The sequence below is a fragment of the Perognathus longimembris genome, chromosome 15, assembly GCF_023159225.1.
Source record: "Perognathus longimembris pacificus isolate PPM17 chromosome 15, ASM2315922v1, whole genome shotgun sequence".
NCBI lineage: Eukaryota > Metazoa > Chordata > Mammalia > Rodentia > Heteromyidae > Perognathus > Perognathus longimembris.
Window position 1 is genome coordinate 26,800,720 of NC_063175.1, and position 27,603 is coordinate 26,828,322.

The window sequence follows — 27,603 nt, forward strand, 5'->3', positions numbered from 1 at the left end:
AACAAAGGATTTCATTGCTGCAGGAACCAAGGTGTGTCTAAGTTTTTACCTGACAGATGGAGTGATGCAAGTGTTTCTGGTAAGACCAATCCTTGATTTAGGGTGGGGAGGAACCGCCCAGCAAGCCACCCATAGATTCCCCTAGTAGACCGCAGGAGCCGTTCTTCAGGAAGGACATTTTAGACATCCTATGCAGACGCCTGGGAGGACCGCTGCAGGTTGCCTGGATTTGTTCACCTGGGGAAACCAAAGAAAATGACTTGGCTCTTCCCCAGAACCACAGGGGCTCTGCTCTTCTTAACCGTAAGTCCTGTCTTTTTCTACTAAGCACAAACTTGCCCTGTTTCCTTTCTTGTTAGAAAAGATGAGGTTTGGTTGCCAGATCCCTGTTAGAAATTCCAAAAAGAGTACAGCAGAAGTAGCTATGAACCAGGTTGTAAAGATTTCCAGGTTTTACTTTCTGTTATTTCTCTTCTTGTTGTTGCTTTAAAATATATATATATCTACGTAGTTGTGCGAAGTGGTTTCAATTCAATATGTCAGCTTATGAGTACAAGACATCTTTATCAGTGTAACTCCTCTGTCATTCTCCCCTATTTCATCTTAATGTCATATTTCTCAAAGAAAGCAAGCCAGAAAGAAATAGATCCTAAAGTAACTGTTTCATATTTCTTTAGTTAATAAATTAAGTAATATTAATCTCTGATTCTATTTCTCAGAATTCCTTCATTTTCCTAAAAGTAACGTTGTTATTCCTTTTTTAACACACAAGCTAAAACATTTAAGAAAGAGCTACTGTGTTTTCCCAGATTACATGTCTCTTTTTAAGCCTCTAGCTAACACTGCATGCCTGGTCTTGATACCTGACATGTCTTCAGACACTAAGCCTGTTGAAGTAAGATCAAAGCAATTGTGACTCTAGAAAAGTCCAAGAGGTGCATTAAGAAAATATTTTTTATGTGTATCACGTGCAAATTATAGCCAAGCTTTGAGGTAGAGGAGTAGAGAAAAAGAAAGCACAAAATGTTATACACTATTTTTCAAGACTTAATTCTTCTGTCAATGAGGAAAGTTTTACAGAAATAGATTTAAAAGTAGAATCTGAAGAGCAATGCACTGTCGTAGATGTCACAAACCTTCATATTACCATATTATTAGGGAAATATGTGTCACAATGTTACTCATTTTATATGAAGATATTCAACCCATTAAACATCATAAATGAATATTTTTTTAATTCTCATCTTGTCAATAATAAGCTTAGTTAGCCAAACATCAATTTTTTACCACAATACCTTATCTCAAACACTGAGATAAATAAGTTCCAGATGTTCCAGGGTAACAGATCTCAAGAACTTTCTGAAAACTAAAGTTACGTTAGGCTTCTTTAGGTCATAGAAATTCTCAACCTTCCTTCAACAGACAGTCCTTAAATAGAACATGACTATCTCTTCCCAAGACTTGCATCTTTCAGGGTGGTGTAACTGTTTTGCTTATCAAGTGAACTTACTTCACCCAAGAATATTATAAAGAGAAATGTGACAGCTGCATTGTTGTTCTTAACTTTCCAGGAGAGGAAGTTCTGAATTGAACTACAGGCCGCCCCATGCCTATACCAGTGAGAAAACTCAGGAAGCTAAGGTCATGCAGCCAGGAGCATCAGAATCAAGTTGTTATAAAGACATAGAATTTGACCACCATGATTTAAGGGGACTTTGACTTTGAGACCATTCTGAATCGCCACTTTATTTCTCATTACATTTCTGTTAGACAGTGCAGGTCACAGCAATTAATGTTATTAATGAAAGGCTGTGTTAGTCAGGAGTGAGTTAGGTAAATAAGGCTCTGTGGATTCAGTGAGATTTGAGATCTGAGAAGTAGGATAAGTAGAGATGGGCAGAAGAAGTATTCTTTGGTTGTCAGACCAACACAAGCAAAGAGAGATATAATTATGGCATTGGCTTAGGAACAATGAACCCACTGGTTTAACTGGAATGAAAGTTTGCATTGGAGAATTCAGACATGAAAGGAAAGGTGATGAGGGAGTGAGACTGAAAAGTCTGTTCTGTGTTCTGTGAAAGCCAGAGGAATTCTTTCAGAAATGAAAAGCCTCGTAGGCCTGCGTGGTTTTGAAATGGCATGGCTATGGTGGACAAAAAGCAGTGTTCTAGTGAGTGTTAATGGGAATGCACATCTTATTTTGTTTGAAAGCTATTCATATGTGTCTGGAGATTTTGAAATAATTCCATCATCCAGTGACCACATAAGGGTTTCTCAGTAAAAATAAGATGTTGTATTTTTAGGAGAAGATTTATGGCTGAAAGAAAAACTTAAAACATTTAACCTTTTGAAAACAAATTGTCTTCAAAGAAAATAATTCTTCAATGTTTTACAGTTAATGAAACCCAAAACGTATAACACTCCCTAAAAGCATTTGAACAGTGAGTCATGGAGTTTCTTTCTTGATTTTCTTTTTTCTTTTTTTTAAGAAATGTACTCTTTATTTTATTTTATTGCCAGTCCTGGGGCTTGAACTCAGGGCCTGAGCACTGTACCTGGCTTCTTTTTTGTTCAGGGCTAGCACTCTACCACTTGAGCCACAGCTCCACCTCTGGCTTTTTCTGTTTATGTGGTGCTGAGGAATCGAACCCAAGGCTCCATGCATGCTAGGCAAGCACTCTATCACTAAGCCACATTCCCAGCCCAAGCCATGTAGTTTCATACTACAATCTTATATAAAACCTTACTCATTATAAAATATATAAAATATATAGGGATGTTTGAAACTCATATTTTAATATAATTTTTAAGTTGGTGGCAATGGGTGGGGGGAAGGAAGTTTAAATATCCAGTTGTGAATAGATTATGTTCTAAATATAGCAGATCTGTTTTCATGACTTTTTATAAAACATCCAAAAGTAAAATTTTCAGGAAAAGGTTATAGGCTAAGTGGTCCATTTTAAGAAAAGGAACATTTTTGATGGATCTTCTCTTGTCAGTGAGACACTTGTTTCCAGTGCCAATAAATATATGAGGTTCATATGGAACGTCTGTAAAAACTAAGATACTAAAGTCAGAATAACCTGCCAAAAGGCATTGCCCAGCCTTGCCTGACTTGGGCAGCAGAGAGGGAAGATGTAATTACTTCTACCAATTAGCACTCCTACTTGCTTGATACCTGAAACCAGTTCTCATCTGTAGCTGGAACACTCAGTCAGTGTTCCTGAGCTGGAAAACTCAGTCAGAGTTTCCTCATAAACCTCTTAGTCCCTGGTCCTTCCTTTCCAGTGAATAGTTGATGTGATAGCTTAAAGTGAGGGCTTGCCTTGAGAAGCTGATCACACAGAAATTACATAGCCAATTACTTGCAATATGATGAAGAATTGAATCTAATAGACACATTTTTTTCTTACAAGACTACTGTGCAGCTGGTCAGGCTATGCATTGCACAACTCTAATAGATACATTCACACAAAATGCAATGTGAGCAGTGCCCCCTGCAGTTGTGCAAGGAAGAGCCTATGCATCTGCACAGTGGAGGGAGGAAGTATTGTTTCTTTTCTCTTTTTTTTTTTTTTTTTTTTGGCCTGTCCTGGGCCTTGGACTCAGGGCCTGAACACTGTCCCTGGCTTCTTCCCGCTCAAGGCTAGCACTCTGCCACTTGAGCCACAGCGCCGCTTCTGGCCGTTTTCTGTATATGTGGTGCTGGGGAATCGAACCTAGGGCCTCGTGTATCCGAGGCAGGCACTCTTGCCACTAGGCTATATCCCCAGCCCCTGTTTCTTTTCTCAAGACAGAAAGTGCTCTGATCTACGGTGACAGTGATGAGCAATAAGAAGTCATTTCATGTTCACCAAAGTGCCTTCTTCATACCACATTCTGTCATTTTTGCTTCATGATAGAAATGACTTTGAATTTTTTTTTATTTTTTCTGAAATGAAAACAGTTGTTTACTCTAAGGGAGTCACAATCTAAGGTGTCTATTTAAGTGTCCAGGGCTTCCTGTTCAGTCATCTCTTCCATCATGTCCCCCTCTCTGGTCCTTCCTCTAGATGCATTTCACATTTTCCACTTCCTTTATCACATATGTACCTTGCATATACTTGCCATATTTGTCCTTGTTCCCATTTTTATTCATCTATCCCCTGCCATTATCCCACAAACAATCTTATTTCAGCTTCTTAAGATTCATTTCATTAAACTGTCTGTGAATTGTCTGAAGTGGTTTCATGCCAAGAGTGCAAGGCTGGTTTAATAAACATAAATCAAAATGTGTAAATTTACACATTAACAGAATCAGGAGCATGAATTCTATGATCATCTCAATAGATACAAGAAAAGCATTTGATAAAGTCCAATACCCTTCTATGTTAAAATCTCTTCAGAAATTAGGAACACAAAAGTGATATCACATAATAAAAGCTATATATGATAAAGCTACAGCCAATATCATACTAAATAGTAAGAAACAAAAACTGAAGCCATTTCCTCTAAAATCAGAAACAAGACAAGGATGTCCATTTTCCCTACTCCTATTCAATATAGTACCAGAAAGCCTACACAGAGCAATAAGGCAAGAGAAAGCAGATAAACATATAAAAAGGACCCAAACTGAGAACAAATTATCCCTACTTGCAGGAAATACAATTTTATATCTGTAGGACTCTAAAATAATGAATTGTATTTATTAAGCAGTTACTAGGGCCAGAAATCATCTGTAATGTTTTGGTTTTGTTTTGTTTTGTTTTTGGCCAGTCCTGGGGCTTGGACTGTGGGCCTGAGCACTGTCCCTGGCTTCTTTTCGCTCAAGGCTAGCACTCTGCCACTTGAGCCACAGCGCCACTTCTGGCCATTTTCTGTATATGTGGTGCTGGGGAATTGAACCCAGGGCCTCATGTATATGAGGCAGGCACTCTTGCCACTAGGCCATATCCCCAGCCCATCTGTAATGTTTTAAGCCTGCTAATTAGTTCAGTCCATACAACAAAACTCTAAGGGACATATTTAAGAAATGGAAGAATTTAGTATTGTTCTCCATTTATGTGTGGTCAAGTGCCCTGTGTGGTATTGACTAAATACAACACAGCATTTAAAGGAAACACTCATGCATAAGCAAGGGCATATCCTTAGAATCTCTATCTAACCAGCATATTAATTGAGTATATGCTACAAATTAGTTATGGAAAATTAGATTGTCCCAAGGTAAATAATAATTTCTGAGCAAGTTAAATACATAAAAATTTGGGTCATTTAAAGACGTTGCCTTGATGAATTCAAAATTTACCATAATGTTTGGTGGATCTTAAAAACTCAGTACAGATGGTCCTGATTTATGAAGCTTTGCCTTATGCATTTTTTATCTTCCACTGGTGAGAAAGCATATCCACACTACCATTCTGCTTTTCACTTTCAATGAAGAATTCGGTAAATTACATGAGATGGTCATTCTTTATTATGAAACAGACTTGTGTGAGATGATTTCCCCAAATGTAGGCTAATGGAAATGTTCTAAGTGCTGTAAGCTAAGCTATGATTTCAGGTTTGAAGTATTAAGTGCATATGCAATTAAACAGTGTTTTCAGTTTTTAATGGGATTATCAGGACATGATTCTTTTGTAAGCAAAAGAGCATCTCCATAGCAAGAAATCAGAAAAGATAAATCATTCATCTCTAGGAGTGTACATTATGAAATTTATTCATCCAACATATGTTGAAGAACCTCTGTGCTCTGACCTGTATATTGCATCATTAGATCTAATGAACTACAGGAGCAAAACTACTAACACATACTTTCATGATATAATATTCTAAAATTTCCTGACACAGCCTATTAATTTTCTGGGAGAGAGTGAGTGAGATCTACCCCATATCCATTCTAGAAAAGGGAAGAGTGGTCCTGGGATGGGCAACTCCACCCTAATCCCAAGATTGTCTAATACTTCCCTTTCCACCCTAAAGTTTGAGGAAACACTAATCAAAATCCCAGCTGAACCGAATAAAATTGCACGTTATTACAATTTTTGTAATCTAGCTACCTATATTGTTAAATTACATTTGTTGAATATTCAACATATGCAATAGGAAAATCAGCCAACTTCAGTTTTATTAGCAAATTGGGCATATGACTGTCAAATTGCTTTATTCCATGTGTTTCCTTATAATTAAGTCATATTTGCTTTTAATCTAAGCTTACCTAATGTTTAATTTAATGTCTAATTCCTATCCATTCCAAAGTATTTTGACTAGGTCAACACTTTCAAAATGGACAATCAAAACGTATAAGCTACACTGGGCATGATACACACCTTCATTTCCATCACTGGGGATACTGAAACAGAAAGATCAAGAGCCTGAGGCCAGTCTAGATTATTTAATGAGACCTTGTCCTGCTCTCCCTCAAAAGAAATGTACCAATAACAAGGAAAGTAGAGGAAGAAAATAAAGCAGAAATTCTCAAGACATAGGCTGTTTTTTTGTGTGGTTTTTTTCCTTGTTTTTTTTCTTTATTGTCAAAGTTAAGAACAGAGGGGTTACAGTTTCATATGTAAGGCAGTGAGTACATTTCTTGTTCAACTTGTTACCTCCTCCCTTATTTTCCCCTGCCTCCCCCTCTCCCTCTCCCTCTTCCCACCCCAGGAGTTGTACAGTTGTTTACACCAAATACCTTTATCAGTATTGCTTTTGTAACCATTTGTCTTTTTATCCTTTTTCTTTCGATTTTGATATTCCCTTTTCCTTCCCTAGTTCTAATACATGTATGTACAGTAACCAGGATACTAAGATAAGATACAGTGATAGCAGGGGGTAAATCCACAGGAAGGGAATACAAGAGGAAAAAAAGGGAGGGGGGTTACTGTTTCATATGGCATGTTGAAAATAATTACAACAATGATATAACACTTGTTTCCATAACATGGAGTTCATTTCACTTAGCATCATGTATTCATAAGGGCACAGCTATTGGGCAATTGTGATTTTCTGCTATGACTAGCCTAAACATGTACTAATTATTCCCTATGAGGGAAACCAGGGAGTCCATGTTTCTTTGGGTCTGGCTCACTTCACTTAGTATAATTTTTTTCAAGTCTTTCCATTTCCTTACGAATGGGGCAATGTCATTCTTTCTGATAGTGGCATAGAATTCCATTGTGCTTTTGGTTTTGTTTGTTTGTTTTTGTTTTCACAATGGCATTTCTAACCCAGACCAACAAAACAAAAAATTTAGTTGATTTAAGTTGTCAGGAAATTATTTAAATATTTCTTGGCTCGATTTCACAGTGTGTACATAGCTTAAGGCTAGCACTCTACCTCTTGAGCCACAGTGCCACTTTCAGCTTTTTCTGTTTATGTGGTGCTGAGGAATCAGACCCAAGGCTTCATGCATGCTAGGCAAGCACTCTACCACTAAGCCACATTCCCAGACATAGTCTAACTTCTTTTAGAAAAAAATAGGAATGAGGAAAGATGTAGAATGAATAACTTCTCAAAGAGTCTGATTCTACACTATGACTGAGAGAAAAAACAGAAACATTGTCTACGTTAATTCTGCATCATTTCTATTTGCATCCAAGGAAAATAGAAATGGTGTTTCAGTGTCTGTTGGAAAACTCATGACCTGGAGAGCTAGTACAAACATGATTCATATTTTCTGGATGACTCCATTGTTCCTGTAGAGTGAGCATACCTGACCCATCCCTCCCCTCAGGTGTGGCTGAGTTGTTCCTATGATCTGAGAAAGGAATTGTTCAATTAGTGCCTTGCTCCAGTCTTTTCTCCCATAAGTCTCCCATAAGTCTCCCATGAGGTTGCCTAATAAAAAGTAGAGGTGTTATAAAGCCATTTTGAAACATGTTAGAATGATGACAGTTGAGCACACACTTAAAAATCGGAACACTTCAAAATCAGAACTCAGCAACTGAAATGTTTTGAACAGAAGGGCCCTAACCCCTTGTGTCTGAGATAATTTCTCATTTGGTACAGACTTGTATTTGCTTATTCATTATGCCCCTTGAAAATAAACAATGTAATAAGTCTACACTGTTTCCAGAACAACCCAGCCTGTAGACAGATATAAATCTAAAATGACTGTCCTATAACTCTCTTCCTACTACCAGGGTTGTTGGGTTTTCTTTTTCCTAATTATTTTTGCCAGTCTGATGAGAATCAGTGCCTCTGAGTCAGACTGCTGAGATTGAAATCCTGGCTTTCCCAGGGTTCTTAGCTTGGTAACATATTTGTTCTCTTGTGTTTCCATTCTCTCAGCCATAAAACAGGGGTTATAACAATAGAATATTCTTCAGAAATATTAAACAAGGTAAATACAAAACCTTACAAATGCAAAAAAAAAACCTTACAAATGAAAACTATAGAAATTGCATGATAATCAGCTACTATTATTACTCTTTTATCATCAACAATCATTTTGCTGCCATATTCTCTCCAGATCACATCATTAATGGATCAGAGCATGATTGTTCCCTCCTGAGGGGAAAAATAACAAAATATATAAAAACGCTGATTTGGAGAGTTTACAGTTCACTAGGCGGGGTAGAGAAACACTTTACTGCATATAAAATGATAAGGAAAATACATTATGAAAAACCATCACAGGCTAAATTGCATGGTATAGAATGTGAGCTGTTTCAGTCAAGACAGTTTCATGGAGTTTACTGGATTGTAAAAGAGTCTTAAAGGAATCAGATTTAAGAGGAAAGGGGAATCCATTTAGTTAGGAACAAGATGAAAAAGTGATAACAAGGAAAGGTCTGGATGACCTTGGAAAAATGAAAGTCTTAGCCTTTTTTAATTTCATTTAGTTTCATTTAATAAACTGTATGTTACTACTTCTTTGAAGAACTCACTTGTAATTTGATTCCATTTAAATATCCACAGGTATTCATGTTGGTTCATGGAGAATTTCAAGTAGAGGTAAAGTATGAAATATATTTTTGTAATTAAGGAACCTTACTTTTCAATATCAAAATTATATTTAGAGAAAATAAGTAATGTTTAAAATTAGTTCATAATTTGAGTGTGAAATTGAAATTCAGCTAATCCAATTGTATTTAGAAAAAAATTATCATTAGAAATTCATCATAATTTATCTCATACCTTCTTTCTTACTTTAAACAAATTAACAGATCTAATACCACATACCCAGAGTAGCTAAATATTGTAGAATATATGAAATAAATATAAAATATGATTAAATGCTAATATTATAAATCATATAGCTTTAACTGGATGTTAGTGTTCTATTCCTATAATCCTAGCTACTAAAGTGGTTTAGATGTTGAAGATTGAGGTACAAAGTTACCCCAAGGAAAAAGAGTCTAAAACTATTTCATCCAAGCAAAAAGCCAGGCCTCCAACCTGTCTCTCATGGAAAAGCACCAATTGAGCAAGTAAATTAAACAGGTACAAGACCCTGAATTCAAACCCCAGTAGTGGCAAGATAAAAAAAGCATACAGCTTTGTAATGATTTCCGATATTAATATTCCTTTCTTGACAAAGTGTCAGAGCATATTAATATTCCTTTCTTTACAAAATGTCAGTGTGCATAATGAGATAGAATCTCTTTTCACATAAGACAAAAGGACAACATGGAAAAGAGGAGACAGCCACACAGCAAGCCAAAAGAAGATACAAACGTGAATGGGTGAAATTTGCAAAACCCTGCAGAGAAAGAGAAGACAACTCTAGAAGAAACCCAATTGCCAAGGTAAATCATATCTACTGGCAGGAACAGTGTGGGCATTTAGAATAAATGAATTGCTTGTCAATTAAAAAAAGAAGACAGCAATTCCAATTAGCAAAATACAGATAGCAACATCCCTAGAACAAATAAACAATTCCAACAAAAAATACCATAATAGCACTATAACAGTTAGAAATAGACAGAAGAATCATAACCTCAAGAGTTATGAAAGTGGAAGTAAGAAACATATTAGCCAATTTTGCCAAGCACTGCATGCCTGTAATCCTAGCAACTTGGGGGACTGAGACAGGAAGGAAAAGGAATGACACAATGTAGGAAAAACTCCATCAAGTAAACAGGTAACTTTAGACTGGAGGCCGAGGCACATGGGTAAGGATCACAGTGGATAATTTTGGTTGCAGATCACTTCAGATTTCCAAAAAAACCAGAGAATCACCTACCGCATTTCTGGAGTAGGAATTGATCAGCCCCCTTTTGGAATCTTTGTTGTTGATCCAAACACTGGTGATATTAACATCACAGCCATAGTTGATCGAGAAGTCACCCCAAGCTTCCTGGTAAGTCTATGTCTTCAATATCCCTTCTTCTCTGGACTCCATGGTTGGTCTGGGGGCAGGAGGGAGGGGCACTACACAACTGGTGAATTCAAAAGAGAAAGGGGCACACAAGTCAAGCCATCAACAGTAATCCTTCTACAAAAAGCTTTCAATGATGCTCAGCACTTCTGAAGTAATACACCAGGCAAGTGCACAAAAGACAGCCTAGAACCAGCACACAGCTTGCCCAGAGCTTCATCTGCACCAGCCTGGAAGAAGGGGAAACTTTCCCAGTGACAAGAGTGGGAGCCACTTTCCATTTTACTTGGCCTTTGTGAGGAGTAGTTTCCTTCTTTGCACCAAAGCTCTATGCTGTATACATCAGCAGAGGTCTTAATCCTATGAGTTTTACTAATACGCAAACTTAATTTATGCAGTAGTAATGAACATTTTAACCTCTGATTCTAGATCACGTGTCGAGCACTGAACGCCTTGGGACAAGATGTAGAGAAACCACTTATACTAACAGTTAGAATTTTAGATGTCAATGATAATCCTCCTGTGTTTTCCCAAACTATATTTATGGGAGAAATAGAAGAAAACAGTGCTTCAAGTAAGTCTTTTTAGGTACCTACCACTTCTGATTCATTTAGTTTTGAATTACAAATATTCAGTAGAGCCTATCATTTTATAAGCATATTCCATTAGTTTCTTCAAAAAAGAAAATATGAAGATAATATATTTTCCTTTCTTAAATTTGTAAACTGTCCACATGATGTTTCTAGATTATAGTTTAACTACTACATTGATAGTACCTTGTTCTGTTTTCATACAAGCTGCATGAAGCCATTGCAAAGCTCTTGAAGAGATGCCCTTAAATGACCTGAATAAGTGACTCAAGTATTTTTAAGAAAATGGAGAGAGACATATACATACATACATACATAAACTCATATCCTTATGAAAAGCAGGGCCATTAGAAGAACATCCAAGGAATAAATCAAATCTCCCTATACCAAGGCTTAAAGAGAGCTGGAGGATTTTGATGTGGACGTCATTAAGTTCTATCTGGTTGAGAGAGACTGGAAGACAACACAGTGATATAGGTAGCTAGCTAGAAGACATTAAAAAACAATAAGATTCAACCTGAAACCTTGTTGAATGTCTAATGGAAACACTACATCAATCTTTACATATTCTTTAACATTTTCCTGTACTCCTAGACTCACTGGTGATGATATTAAATGCCACCGATGCCGATGAACCAAACCATATGAACTCGAAAATTGCCTTCAAAATCGTCTCCCAGGAGCCTGGAGGCATGCCCATGTTCCTCATCAGCAGAAACATGGGAGAAGTCCGCACCCTCACCAGCTCGCTTGATAGAGAGGTAAAGCAAATCTTGTTGAAGCATTTGAAACTAAAGGGTTTGATAGTAAGAAACTCCCAAGAGGAGTCTCCATTTTACCTGAGAACAAAAGCAGGAAGGAGCAGAGGCTGCCAGGTCTCACCTGGACCTGTCTAGGGAAACTGCCTTCCTGTGCATGATTGTGATGAGGGAGCCTTTGGGCCTGCGACCTGCCCAACCACTGTACCCCACAGATAGTAGTGGAAAGTAAGGTGGAAGAATAAAAGGAGATATTAATATACTGTGCTGTGATGAATTCCTTGGGTAATAGAGGAAAGGATGTTTCTTACAAAGAGGGGGAAAAACATTATTGTTGTTGGTGGCAGTGGTGGTAGTGGTATGAGGTTTGATCTCAGGGCCTGGGCCATGTCCCTGTGTTTTATTTAGCTCAAGGCTAACATTGCATCACTTGAGCCACAGTTCCACTTTCAGTTTTGTTTTGTTTTGTTGGTGATTAATTGGAAATAAGGGTCTCATCACAGACTTTCTTATCCAGGCTAGCTCTGAATCATGAACCTCAGATCTCAGCCTCTTGAGTAGTTAGGATTACAGGTGTGAACCATCAGTGCCTGGCTCTAGAAATTCCTTTTCATGTTTTTATTATCTTTTACATTTTTAGTGTCTTTATACACTTTTGTGCAAAGGTGCTTCTTTTTTATTTTATTTTTATTATCTTTAAGTAGTTGTGTGAAGAGGTTTCAGTTCAACATGACAATTTATAAGGTTTCAATTCAAGATTTCAGTTTATGAGCACAATGAATCTTGATCAGTGCCACAAAAAGAAGTTTCTCTATAATATAAAGTCTTTTTAATGTCACACTTTTTCTCTAGATTTCTACTTTAATGTTATCTCTCGTTTCCAAAATACCAAGCAATCCCCTTTCACTTCTCCCTTCCATGTTCCTTTACTACCACCTATCTTCATCACCACAAGCAACCACATCACATGCCATATTATTTTTTCCTAGTAGACTAGCAGGATAGCTCTTTACATCAATCATCTCCTAATAAACATTGTTCTCTCTCTCTCTCTCTCTGTGTGTGTGTGTGTGTGTGTGTGTGTGTGTGTGTGTGTGTGTGTTGCGAGCATCCTCCGGCTTGAACTCAGGACCTTGGCACTGTCTTTGAACTTTCATTTTTGCTCAAGGCTGGCACTCTACCACTTGAGCCACAGTGCCACTTTCAGTTTTTTTTTCTCCAAATTTTTATTATCAAACTGATGTACAGAGAGGTTACAGTTTCATATGTTAGGCATTAGATACATTACTTGTACTGTTTGTTACCTCGTCCCTCATACCCCCTCGCCTTCCTCCCCCTTTTCCTTTTCCCCCATGCGGTGTTCAGTTCACTTACAACAAACAGTTTTGCAAGTATTGCTTTTGTAGTTGTTTTTCTTCTTTTACCCTGCACTTTCAGCTTTTTGGTGCCTAATTGGAGATAATAGTTTCAGGGACTTAACTGTCCAGGCTGGCTTTAAAGCTCCATCCTCAGATCCCCACCTCCTAAGTATCTAGGATTACAGGCATGAGCCACCCATATTTGGCTCATTGCTCTTTTTTTTTTCTTAATCTAACAATGCATCCTTAGCTTTCAAAGTTTACAAAAAAGAAAACTTGTTCTAGCCTTTCAAGACTTCCACCCCATCATCCAGAACCCTATACATCTCCTTTTTCATAAACAACTAACATCACATGTTACCTTGCTCATAACAACAGTAATGGATAATAATTTTTCCTTTTTTTCCTCTCACAATTTAGCAAGTGAGCAGTTACCATCTGGTTGTGAGTGGAGCAGATCAAGATGGAGAAGGACTATCAACCCAATGTGAATGTAGTATTAAAGTGAAAGATGTCAACGATAACTTCCCAATGCTTACAGACTCTCAGGTACATCCATTGTCAATCCTGGTTTCTTATTTGCCTACTTGTTGGCTTCTAAGATAGTTACAGTGTTTTTAACAAATAAAAATAACTACCTTTTGGAAAATAGAAGATTTTATGAACTCCAAGTTATGGAAATAAGTGGTTTATCATTGCTATTGTTATTTTCAACATACTATGTGAAATTATGCCTTTTTCTTTTGTTTTTCCTCCCTATGGTTTTACCCTTGTTATCACTTTATCTGACTTCGGTAGCTTGGGTATTGCATATATGTTTATCGGGAAGGGAAAGGGAATATCAGAATGGTAAGACAAAGGGCAAAAGATGAAGCAATGCAATACTTACAAGACAATATGCTATAAACCAACTGCACACTGGGCGGGGGGGGAGGGAATTGGGGAGGAGGAAAAGTGAGAGAAAAATGAGGGAGGAGGTAACACATTTGACAAGAAATGTACTCACTGCCTTATGTATGAAACTGTAACCCCTCTGTACATCACCTTGACAATAAAAATTAAATAATTAGAAAAGAAATGTTTAGTACATATTCAGTGCTTAATAGTTGATGTCATGAGAAATGTGAATGATAAATATATAAAGAATTACTTGAAAAAAGGAAAGTAGAAGATTTTAGAAGCCAATAGGAAAGCAATACATAATTTGAAAAGTAATAGCTAATACTAATGAAAATCAATCGAATCCCTTTAGGGTAAAAACTAGCATTGAGTCTAAGTTCTGTTCATCTCTTTTTCAGTATTCAGCACATATTGAGGAAAATACATTAAATGGTGAGTTACTTCGATTTAAAGTAACAGACTGGGATGAAGAATACACCGATAATTGGCTGGCTGTGTATTTCTTTACCTCTGGAAATGAAGGAAACTGGTTTGAAATAGAAACAGATCCAAGAACTAATGAAGGCATCTTGAAGGTAGTGAAGGTAAGTGAGTTTCCTTCACTGGTAATACATACATACATACATACATACATACATACATACATACATACTTACATACATACATATCTTCTATGTTAACTCAAACTATCATGGCTACAGAGAGATGTTATTAATAATATTGATGCATTAAAAACACATGAAAGTAGAAGGAATTTTTAATTAAACTAGTTCATTAGCTAGACAACAACTTCTCTTAACGTTTCAAACTATCACACTTCCCATAGTCAACACACACACACACACACACACACACACAAATGAATCTACATGATGTTTCAGCACAAGGAAACAAAATGTGGCTTAATCAAATTCACTTTTCATACATGGTGGGAATTTAGGTATTATTGGTTCAATGCATCGGTGTGTGAAAAGGCCTTGACAGCAGCGGCTCTAAAATTCTCCTAGATCACACTAATGTGATGTCAGGGTAGCTGGCCCCTGCTATCCTTCATAACAAAGCTCCCCCTCCTAACAGTACGCCTACCCTTTCCCTATCAAGTGCTTTTATTTCTGCCAGGATAACTTTTCAGCAGCATCCTTCAACACTTGGCTCAGGTTGGAACCACTCAGAACTCCTCTGTGACTATCCCAAGTAGAAGTAATCTCTCACTTTTACAAGTAAACCCTATCATCTCTTTGCCCCTTAACCTTTCATCTTCTAGTTTGTTCACACATCATTCTCTTCCACTGGAAAATGCAGAATACTTGAAGCCAGTAACTGCCAAGTAAAAACTCAAATCCAGATCTCTTGCTTCAGTTATATTTTTAGCAATGAGTATAAAAAGCAAAAAGTAGCTTTTGTTTTTTATATTACCCTGAAAAAAGTTAATCTGGAATTCCTCAGGCCTATCTATTTGGGCCACTGTAATAGATCAAACATTGTCATACAAAACTATCTAAATGTGGTCTATGAAGAGTTGGGCCACCCAATCATTGCTATACAGAGATGTTTTGCAAAGCAATGTTAAGAGAGCTTGCCTCTACACTTAGAAATTTTATTTATGGCAGAAAAGGCATTGTTACACATGAAGTTAATGGGTATTTTGTGAATAAACATATTTGCTACTTAGAAGTGCATCATGAGTCTTAATTTGTTCAGTCCTCACAAGAAGCCATTGATGTAAAATTTAGTTTCAGAAGTGGAAAGTTGAGGCTCAGAGAAATTAACTGTTGTATCCTGAGTCACATAGTTTTTGGCTACCAGAACTAAGATTTAAAATTTGAAATTTTTGTACTGTACTTCTGACTAAAGATGTTGTGATAATATTTTGTTAGTCTAAAAAGGCGGTTCTCACTTTGTAAACATCAGTTATACAAGTGAAGTCTCTTGAGTTAAGAATCTTTTATGTTTCATCTGTCTCAACCTTAAAATGCTTTCAAATCATGGTAATACTGATGTTGTCATTTTGTTCTGTAGGAATAATTCATAACATCTTCCCTATCCTGTATTGGTTTTGCCAGATTACCTATTTGTGACAGTTCCTTCTTGCTACTTTTATTTTTCCTTTAGGCCCTCGATTATGAACAAGTCCAAAGCATGCAATTTAGTATTGCTGTCCGAAACAAAGCTGAATTTCACCAGTCAATAATCTCCAAGTATCGAGTGCAGTCCACTCCAGTCACAGTTCAAGTCATAAATGTAAAAGAAGGAATCTCATTCCGTCCTACTTCTAAGACATTCACTGTGCAAAAAGGCATAAGTGGTAAAAAATTGATTGGTTATATCCTGGGAACATATCAAGCCATTGATGAAGAAACCAGTAAAGCTGCCACATCTGTCAGGTAAGATTATTTTGATGGAAGCTAATTATTCTGGTGTGCAATTTTGACCTATTCGTTACAATGGCATAGACAGTTAAGTGCCAATAATAGAGACACAAAAGTAATGAAGATAAGGATGTAGATAACTCAAGAAGACAAAATAACATATACAAAACTTAAAGTACCTTAGCCTATTAAGGGAGATCTTTTACACAATCTTCCAACTGAGTCTTACAAAAGGCTAGAAGTTCAACAAAAGACTATCTTTAACCAGATAAAACAAACAAATCCAATGAATATACATATATACAAAATACATGAAATATTAAAAATATAAATATATATGAAATATAAAAAATATAAGAGCACGATTCGAGGTAATGGCTATAGCCTGGAGACCCTAGGTGTTCTATTTTATTACAGAGAACAGATAACACCAGACAAACAACTACAAAAGCAATACTTGCAAAATTGTTTGGTGTAAATGAACTGAACAACTCATGGGGGGGAAAGGGAAAGGGGGAGGGGGATGAGGTAACAAACAGTACAAGAAATGTATCCAATGCCTAACGTATGAAACTGTAACCTCTCTGTATATCAGTTTGATAATACAAATTTTTTAAAAAGAAAGAAAAAGGATTATGAACATAAGGATTATGAACTAGGCTCTGTCCATGTCATATCAATTTTGGGGTGCTTTTGTAAGTCCCTATTTCAAGGTATAATACTGAGTATAAATAGTTAAATATAAAAGAAATCATCCTCCTCAAATATATAACATTCTACATTTGAAAGAAAATGTCTTTTCTGTTATGTAACAGATATGTCATGGGTCGGAATGATGGTGGTTTACTAATTATTGATCCCAAAACTGCTGAAATCAAATTTGTCAAAAACATTGACCGAGATTCTACTTTCATAGTTAACAAGACAATCACGGCTGAGGTTCTAGCCATAGATGGTAAGAAACTGTTCAATGACTTTTTTTGAGAAATGTTACCCCAATTAGTATTTATTTATGACTAGGTGATTATTTCATAATATACCTCAATAAAGATCATTATCTTAAGGGCTTGGGAGCCTCAAGTCTGAGGCAAGTTAATCTTGAGCAAAAGACTTGAAATTCCCACTTCTCATTAGTGTTTAAGCAACAGGGGACTCTGCATAGTCCCTGTGGATTACTGTAGCTATATGAGAGTGGGATATTTTACAAAAGAATTCCTATTTGAATCCTGTGGTATCAATAAAAATACCTACAGAAACCCAGTCAGGAAAAGTAATATTAAATGTAAGGTCCTTTTATGAGTTGCTAATAGAGATCATGTATATAAGTATACAATAATACTTGTAATAAGTATACAATAAAATAATACTTGTACTATTGAACAATAAGATTTCCTCTTCTAGAATGTTTTAAAATAATATTCACTGGGTACCTAAGCTTCCCCAATTTAAGATTAATTTATGCTCTGTCCTAAACACCAAAAAGAAATAAAACATGAAAAGAACCAGAAAAATTACCATTTGGGAAAATTTTAAAAACAAACACTAAAGCATAAACAATAGAAATGAGTCAAAATTCCAGTTCTGAGAGATCACTGTTATTTTATTGTCTGACTGCCAACATTAAATTTTTTTCCTCCAATAAACACTTATGTCTTGAGTAATAAATATAAATAACTTTATTCCAAGTCCCATGGCTTAAGGTTTAGGAGTAAAAAATTTTCACACAATGATTATGGATGAAATGAACATAACTTTAAAAACTATTATCTTTGTGCTGGTTTCATTTATAATCACTGAATCAGGCCACCCTTACAGGTCATGATCTCAAGGATATTATGTTAATAGGTAAGGCTACTAATTAAAGTTAACTAGACAATCTGATCATTTCAATTTGCTTTGTACAAATTACAGAAATAGGGTGAAATCCTTTACTTCTGAGAAAAACTATTTCTCATGAAAGATGCACTTACTTGGCCATAAGAAAGAGAAACTTAGAAGAGACTGTAGCAATATCAGCTACTGCAGATTCTAAGGCAGGAGAATCATTTGAGCCCAGGAATTTGAACCCTGTCTTTAAAAAAAAAAAAAAGGAAAAATGAAATTCGGTGTTTTTGTTTTTTAAGCCTTACTTTTCGGTAAGAAGGGAGATTATTTCTTTTTTTTCTTACAGAAAATACAGGTAAAACTTCTACAGGCACAGTATATGTGGAAGTACCCAGTTATAATGAAAACTGCCCATCAGTCATTCTGGAAAAGCAAGTGATCTGCAGCTCATCACCTTCCATGACTATCTCAGCTGGAACCCTGGACAGGAGTAAATACAGCGGCCCCTATACATTCTCTCTGGAGGAGCAGCCTGTGAAGCTGCCAGCTATGTGGAGCATCACAACACTCAATGGTGAGTAAGGGTCAGTTTTCATCCAGAAATGACATGTGCCTCTTCTTTGTCTCTCCAAAAGCATGTGAGAACTCATTTGAGAACAGGTCATCCCTAAGAATAATTGAAAAGAAAATCGTTGCAATAAAGATATCCAGGCTATATCAATTCCTTTTCACTCAAAAGAGAGAGAAAAGGAAAGTTAGGATATAAAGTCTGGTTCATTTAATGATTTTTATGTTTCAATTATGTTTATGTCTTCATCTGGGTTAAGAAAATGAAAGGGTTAGAGTCAGAGATCTATTTAATCAAAGAGTTGTCTAAATATACATATGCATACTTCTTTTTCTTCCTCTTCCTTTTCCTCCTTTTTATTCTTCTTTTTGTGAGGGTCCTGGGGCTTGAACTCAGGGCCTGAGCACACTGTCTCTGAGCTTTTATGCTCAAGGCTAAATCTTTGCCACTGAAGCCACAGCTGCACTTCTGGCTAGTTTTAGCAGCTTATTGGATAGAAGAGTTACAGACTTTCCTACCCAAGCTGGTTTTGAACTATAATCTTCAGATCTCAACCACTTGAGTAGCTGACTCACTGTTGCCCAACTACATGTTCTTTTCTTAACAAGGTGGGCTGTGAGCAGACTTGAAGCCCTGGAGAAGTAGGGCTGCAAAGGATCCTAGGAAGTGTCACCTCATCTGCCACCAGGAACCTTGAGAACATGGCAGCCTAAAATTCATAAACCCATGTGCCAAGGGGGAAGAGCTAATCCTTTTCTCCTGTTATCATGCTCATGTTCCATTTTCTATACTTTCTCAGAAGTCTTATAGACTTAATAAAAAATCTCCTCCCTTTAAACTCACTCACTTTCCCCCAAATCTTTTCTACAGCAATTTTGCTTCCTCATGGTTGTGTCCCTTGGTTTCCTGCAGTTGTAGGTATCAGCCACTGCCAGAGTCACCAAGAAAAATGTGCTCTGAATAGCCTTCTACACTTGGGCCTTTCTAATCCCGGTTAAGGATCTGTACCTAAACCACACATGTAACATTAGGCTCCAAATGAGTTCACCAGCTAGATTGTCAAGGAGAAGGCTGCTAAGGATCAGAAGATGAGGCCATGGTATGGTTCTAGCTTACATGAGCTGAGCTAGGCCTGGGCAGGCAGGGCACAATGTTAAAGGACATAGTGTCAAGAATGATTTACATGACACAGCCCTGCTGTGGGAATCTCCCTTGGAAAAAAGCCATGTACCAATGGTGAGTGGAGAATAATTGATGCTCAGGAGTTAGATACACAATAGGCCTTACCACTGTGAACCCCACCAACAGACCCACAGCTTCTGGAAGAGAAATTAAGGGAGCAGGTAAGATAACAGCAGCTGAAGCTGAAACTCAATGTTGATCATTCACATGTAAGAACATGGAACTCAAGGAAAGCATGCACCAGAGGACAACAGGAGACTGAGAACTGGTACAGATAAACAGGAGATGGGAAAGACCAGGAAGACAGGACAGGGGAGCTTGTGTTTATATGATGTGCACATCCCATCCTCTTTGGTGAGAAAAGCAGTGCAGGACTAATCTTCCTGGAGAAGAATAATTGGTATGAATAGGTTAAAGAGAAGGAGAAGCAGAATATACACACATAAGACCCAACCCAACCTCTTACAGCCCACAGCACTGCTTAGACCACATCACCTCTGCTATTTGTGACACTGATTTCTAAACGCAAAAGAAAACTCAGAGGTGTAGCACAGTGGTTTGAGTGCTTGTCTAACATACAGGGTTTGATCCTGTAGCATGTGCTCACTGGCACATGCACGCACGCACACACACACTGCATATATACTCTACACACACACACACACACACACACACGCACACCACCAAAACCAAAAACCATCTTATCCTATTGTTGATCTGTATGACTGTTTTCCTACAGATACCTCAGCACTGATCAGAGCCCAGCAGCAGATCTCCCCCGGAGTGTACACAGTTCCTCTTGTGATTACTGATAATCAGAACAGGCAGTGTGAGACACCAGAAACCTTGACTCTGACAGTATGTCAGTGTGATGAAAGGGGTGCCTGTGGACATTCAGATCCAAGCAGAGATCCTACAATGCCATCATCCTGGAGACTGGGGCCTGCTGCCATTGGCCTAATCCTTCTGGGGCTTTTGATGTTGCTGTGTGAGTATGCCAGTATGCCACTCCATGACAATGGAGAGGGGCATCATCTGCAGGACATTGTGCTGCCCTGCTTATCTGCGATGTGCAAAGACCCACAATCACTTCTCAGGCAAAGCTGGAGGGAAATGGCATCCTACAGAAAAATCTGAAATGATTGACTTGCCACTCACTGTGCATAGATACAATCAGAGCAAAGCAAATGTACAGACCTTTCAAAATAGCACCACAAGAGAACCTAGAGGTAGAGAAGGAAATGAGGAAGACACTACATATTGCCCATAATTTTCTTAGTCAAAATGACAGTTTTGAAGTTATGATTAAAGCTTCAGCTTCAGGTTTCATAAAAATCCTAATAGTTCTGGTTCTTATAAGTAAGTTTCTACCCTAGGAGGGAAGTTGATTCTGGTTTTCATCCAGTTTACAGATTTAAATGTTTAACATGGAGGAAATATGTCATAATAACACTATAGTAAAAGGAGTATTACAGAAGGCTCAAGGACCAGGGGTACCATCTGTCTGGACCCTGGTTGAGTAGAATGTAGTAAATATTAAAAAAAAAAAAAGAGGGAAGTTGTTTCTAAAACATAACAGCATAAACCAACACCAGAAAACTCTCACTGCATGTTACAAAAAACATGGCCTTACGAAGCTAAAGAGAATAAAATTAAAGAAGCCATGGGAACTAATTTGGTAGGCTTTTTGTAATTAGGCAGTGAATTGTCAAAAGTATTTCGGTAAAGGACTTAGAAAATCTAACATAGAGAAGCATATAATTTTTTTAAAGAAATGCATTGATAGACACTGATAAGGTCATTTCCCTAGTTTTCTGTTTAATTCTATTTACAGGAGTACTAGGAATTATTAGAGACCAGATCGGTGAAATATTACCCACATAAAATTTTTGTCATCACAAATGTATAAATAAATACTATCTTATTAAGACACAGAAATGAGGAACTGAGAAATCTCTTATCATTTGTCAAGCAGTACCTATTGTAAGACACAACACACCTACATCAGAACTATCTCATCTGTCTCCTGCTTCATAATCATAAGAAATTTTAGTGTACTTTGTTCACTAAATTTTTCTGCTGAATTTTGTAGCAATTATTTTTGCTTTTCATGAGGAAACATTCTTAAGGATTTAAAATATTGTCTTTGTAGTGCTGCTGCTGATTGTTAGGCCAAGCAATTTCCAGCTGACTCAAATATTCTGATATTCTGCCTTCCTTTTCTCTAGTGGCCCCTCTTCTGCTGCTGACCTGTGATTGTGGGACAGGTCCCATTGGGGGTGCAACAGGTGGTTTTGTCCCAGTTCCTGATGGTTCCGAAGGCACAATTCACCAGTGGGGAATTGAAGGAGCCCAACCTGAAGACAAGGTGAGGATCTAGTTTGTAAACTATTTAGTGCAATTATGTAGAGAAAGACAAGATTTGTATTGAAATAGGAAAAGGAGAAATTGAGTGCAAAAATAAGATATCCCATGATCCTCAGTGAACAGTCAATGCTATAATGCATGTGGCCTCTTAGGAATTTAGCTTGTCAGTTTGAAATCCTAAAAACTGTTATTTCTGCAAGAATCTGGCCTTCTGGTAATGGTATGATTTGCAAAGAACTGCATGTCACCTATAATGCACTGAAACTGAACTCTCTTTGAAATTTACTTCTTACGTTGAACATGATTTGCAGGAAATGACAAATATCTGTGTGCCACCTATCACAACCAATGGAGCAGATTTTATAGAAAGTTCTGGTGAGTAAATATCGAATTTACTTTTGAATGCAATGGTGGGTTAAAGATAAATAGTCCAAATGAAGAAATGCTCAAAAGGATACTTGTAATAATTTTTAAATTATGTGCTCACAATGGGAGCTACTGCTACTAAAATGGAGGGCAGCTAGCCTAAGATTTGTACAATAGTTGATTCTATGCCATCAGTCAGTAAGTCAACTTATCACTGATGCCACAATTTTTAATAGCTGAAGATTTATATATAGTTTTTCCCAAACTTTATTAAACTGAAGGATAGTTGACATGTTGAAAACTGTAAGGGAAATGCAACAAATATCTCTCTAGATACAGATAGCTAGACAGACAGACAGACAGATAGATAGATATAGAGATATATGTATGTCTATATATCCACCAATGTAGTTTGTCTATTGTTAACATTGGACCTGCTTGCAGTTAGTTTCATGGATTCAATGCTCAGCCCGTTCTCTTCTCCTTTAACAAGACTAACAGGATTCTGGTCTGACTTCAATGACTCATTCTTATATTCAGCCACAATGAGGCATGGTCACTGATGTCAAATTAATAATTTTAGTTATTTCTTCAGTTTTACCATGTTACCATTTTATTCATATAATCTCAATGCTACAACCACACTGTAATCTAGAGAAACAATAAGGAATAACAAATCTTTACTTAATTCTATGATTAGCAATAGATTGTCTTTAATGTCCAAGCTATGAAATCTATAAAAGTTTTGTCCAAGTACATAACCACCTTTATTATTATTATTGTAATCATTACTTGCTTCTTCCAGTATAATGACATAGCACAAACTACACTCAGAATAGTCTAGAAAATATATTCCATGGAAGTGTAATATAAAGTTAATAAGAAGGACAGTCATAATTCATTAAACGTTCTTTATGTTCTGACTCAAAATTGGTATCTACTAACGTACATGGAAGTATTATGTGGGTTTCCTCCTTAGTTTCCATCCTGAGTCAATATTACTGCCCAATTATAATTTTATTTCTAATATGAGCACACAGACCTTAGCCTACATGTTTTCCATGGCTGTGTAATACAGATTCTGTTTTTAGTTGTTTATTGTTTCCTTTCTATACATGTTTATTAGTATATTTCCAGAGCTCTTCTGAAAGATACACACTAGATACATACATAATTCTATTCTCTCCAGTAAAATTGCTTTACATAGTAGGTGCTCATAGACATCAAAGATTAGGTTTTGTCTCTTTGCTGTTGAATTCAGAGCCTGGGCACTGTCATTTAGCTTTTTTGCTCAAGGTTGGCACTCGAATTTGAGTCACAGCTCCACTTCTGGCTTTTACTTGTTAATTACAGGAATGAGTCACCAGTGCCCAGCCCAAAGAATTTCGTTTTGTTTTAAAATACAGCATGTGATTTTAGAGAATTTTCTTCCCTATTTTTAGATGTTTGCACCAACACATACGCTGGTGGAACAGTGATGGAAGGAGCTTCTGGAATGGAATTAACCACCAAGCTGGGAGCAGCCACTGGATCTGGAGCTGCTGGAGCATTTGGAGCGGCTTCTGGGCTTGGCCCCTGCCCCCCGGGGGTATCAGGAACCATGAGAACAAGGCGTTCCACTGGAGGAACCATGAAGGACTATGCTGATGGGTCCATAAATATGAATTTCCTAGATTCCTACTTTTCTCGGGTAATTGTGTGGCAAACTTGATGGCTTTGTTTTCCTATTCACATTAGAGATGTTTTGGGTGGGTTATATACTTTAGTCTTATGGTTTGTTTTTCTACAGCTTACAAACACAAGGAAGCCATGTACTGGTGGCTCACACTTGTAATCCTAGCTACTGAGGAATCTGAGATCTGAGGGTCATGGTTCAAAGCCAGCCCAAGCAAGAAAGCTCAGGAGACTCTTGTCTCCAATTAACTACTGCAAAACAAGAAGTGGAGCTGTGACTCAAAGTGGTAGAGCACTAGCCTTGAGCAAAAAAACTCAGGGTCAACACCCAGGGCATGAGTTGAAACACCATGACCAACCAAAAAAACTTAGGAAAAAAAATAAGTTTCTTCTTGCCAAAACAATACACAACACTTAAGGTAGCTATCATAACTAAGTCACTGGCACAAAAGAAAACTGGGAAGATAACAAAAAAGTGAGAAAATATAGCAAACAGCCCTCATCCTATCAATTGGGAAAAAATGGTGGCAAACTCTTCTGTGTTTAGAATACAATGTAGTTTATTTTCTATTTCCTTTACCGTGAAGCATGTTAAAGCAAATGTGTATGTGTTTTCATGAGAGTGCTATCATATTCTTTGCATTCTCCATGAAGTCCATGGTGAGAAATGTGAAAGAACTACCCTGAAGTAGTGGCCCCAAAACACAAGGAAGGAAGGTTGAGATTGATGATTAGTGATGAGAGGGGACAGAAAAGGGACAAGGGTGCAAGAAGAGAAGCTTGGTGCAGGCAGATTGCCTAACACTTGTTTGGTGGGCAAAGATTAGTGGAATAGAAGGTATGTTTAGAAAGAATCTATGTAAAGTTTTGGCATCAGTACTGGCAAGTGCTGGATCTGACTTGGGGGTCTGCGTAGATGAAAGCTTACACTATATTTGAGAAGAGACTGACAAGGAGTATTTATACCGAGGTATGGTTTTGGCTCTAATCATTGATCAAGTTTTTTCAATGGTTATAGTCTATGGAAAGCCTCTAGTCAGAGTGAGGGTTGTCTCACTGCCCAGGAAGAGAACTTGCCTGCCCCTATACTCAACACCAATGTCCAATACACAGAGACCTGCTTCACACTTAGCTCAGAGACAAGCTCCAGCTAGCCATCATGCACATTTGCTGTGGAGCCCAAACTATACAAAAATCAAGAACTAAAACCTGAATTCTGAGTAGACCCAATTTTGATGGAATATCAACCATTCTGTTCTGAGTTCCCAGAGAATTTTAAGAACAAACTTTTTTAATATGAAAAGTATGTTTTTACTTCAGATGTCTAAATTGGGGACTCATAGAATTCTATGAGCAGTATCAGATCCTTTGATCATTTTTCTTACCATTTTCCTTTGTCCACCTTCTTTCCATCTTTAGAAGGCCTTTGCCTGTGCAGAGGAAGAGGATGTGCAGGAAGCAAATGACTGCTTGTTGATCTACGATAACGAAGGCATGGACGACACCCCAGGTTCTCCTGTAGGCTCCCTGGGTTGTTGCAGCTTTATTGCCGATGACCTGGATGACAGCTTCTTGGATTCACTTGGCCCCAAATTTAAAAAACTGGCAGAGATAAGTCTTGGTATTGATGACGAAGCCAAACAAGCTCAGCTACCTTCTAAAGACAGTGGCTCTGGGGTTGATCATGGTGGGCGACCCATAGATACCCAGCAGTCAAGAGCGGATAGGTGCCAGACTCTGCCTGGCAGTCAAAGAGCTTCTGCTTTGTCTGGAGTTGATTCCTACGGGAGACCCATAGATGTCCAGCAGTCAAGAGCAGATTGGTGCCAGACTTTGCCTGGCAGTCAAAGACCTTCTGCTTTGTCTGCTTCTGGGTCTGTTCAACCTGTCATTGCTATCCCTGACCCTTTGCTGCATGGTAACTATGTGGTATCAGAGACTTACACAGCTTCTGGGTCCTTTGTGCAACCTGCCACTGCAGTCTTAGATCCCCTTAGCACACAAAATAGAAGAGTGACAGAAAGGGTGATTTGCCCCATTTCCAGTGTTCCATCTGAGCTACGAGGGTCATGCAACATGCTCTATTCAGAAGAGCCTTGTTCTCACCTATGACCAGGGGAGTTAAAATAATGTACTGGCCAAATCTGAGTAGTGTTTGGACCAAATTCTTTAAAATGACATAGTAAAACTCCCTGTATTAGGCTAATTTGACATTTGATCCTGTTAGAAAAAGTGATCATGATTATAATATAGATGTTCTAGCTCTTATTCCCAAGCTGAGTATGTTCTTACTCCTAATTTCCTGAGAGAGAGAGAGAGAGAGAGAGAGAGAGAGAGAGAGAGAGAGAGAGAGAGAGAGAGAGAGAGAGATATATACTGGTCCTGAACTCAAGGCCTAGGCACTTATCCCTCAACTCTTCTCCCAAGGCTGATATTCTACCACTTGAGCCACAGCTCTACTTCTGGCTTTGCAGTAGTTAATTGGAGATAAAAGTTTCACAGACTTTCCTGCCCAGGTTGGCTTAGAACCACGATCCTCAGATCTCAGCCTTCTGGGTAGCTAGGTTTACAGGCATGAGCCATCAGCACCCAGCTCAATTCTCTTAATATTTTTATACTGTTTAAAAAAAATAAGAATCCCATTGGATGCAGAAAGTTCCCAAACGTTTTTGAAATTTCTGTACTTTCAGTGCAAACACAAGGCATTTATCACTTGAAAATGAAATGTGGTTTGGTGGATTAAGCTCTTGGTATCAAGACTCCTGGTTCTTGTTTCTATCAGTTTTTCTTGTATCACTAATAATGATATAAAAATATCACTGATTTTTTTTTTACATAAAAGAACATCATTAACAATGACTTAAGAACCACAAGATATTTGCTAATCGTTTGGAGCCACTTAGAACAAGGAAATTGGTAGCAGTTAAAGTTTTTCCATCTTCTTGGCATGGGGACATCAGAAACACATCTTTTTCTCTGAGTAAGACTATGGGCTCGCGCTGCATTAAAAACTTGCTTTTTCTATAATCTGCACATGCTCTTAAAACACTTAAAGTATAATATGATGTAAATAACATTTTATGTATTTTAATCATCTTGGAAAACTCTATCTAAAGAAAATACTTTATATGCAACAACTCCCTCCTATACTTTCTTGATATAACAATTCCTGTGTTAGTTGTTTGAAGCAGGTCTTTATTTTCTTTTTAACGTCATGGGTAGAAATGACTTACATGAGCTGTATAGGGAAGTTTATCATGTGAATAATGTTTACACACTGTGGGAATACTAAATCAAGCTTTTCTTATAAGTGAAAATCTAGACTAACACATGGTGAAATTTGTGAATATGTA

General features: G+C 37.5%; 1 protein-coding gene across 1 annotated transcript; it reads left to right on the forward strand.

The window, feature by feature from the left end:
* The first annotated feature begins 255 nt into the window (after positions 1-255).
* Dsg3 (desmoglein 3) lies at positions 256-26,481 on the forward strand. The gene is made up of 17 exons (XM_048363368.1): positions 256-303; positions 8,893-8,928; positions 9,591-9,722; positions 10,121-10,276; positions 10,724-10,868; positions 11,479-11,645; positions 13,421-13,549; positions 14,299-14,484; positions 16,013-16,284; positions 17,085-17,224; positions 18,440-18,667; positions 20,583-20,831; positions 22,072-22,211; positions 22,522-22,585; positions 24,019-24,266; positions 25,670-25,937; positions 26,025-26,481. The coding sequence occupies exons 1-17, from the start codon at positions 256-258 to the stop codon at positions 26,360-26,362; spliced, it is 2,946 nt and encodes a 981-aa protein (XP_048219325.1). The 3' UTR covers positions 26,363-26,481.
* The last annotated feature ends 1,122 nt before the right edge of the window (positions 26,482-27,603 follow it).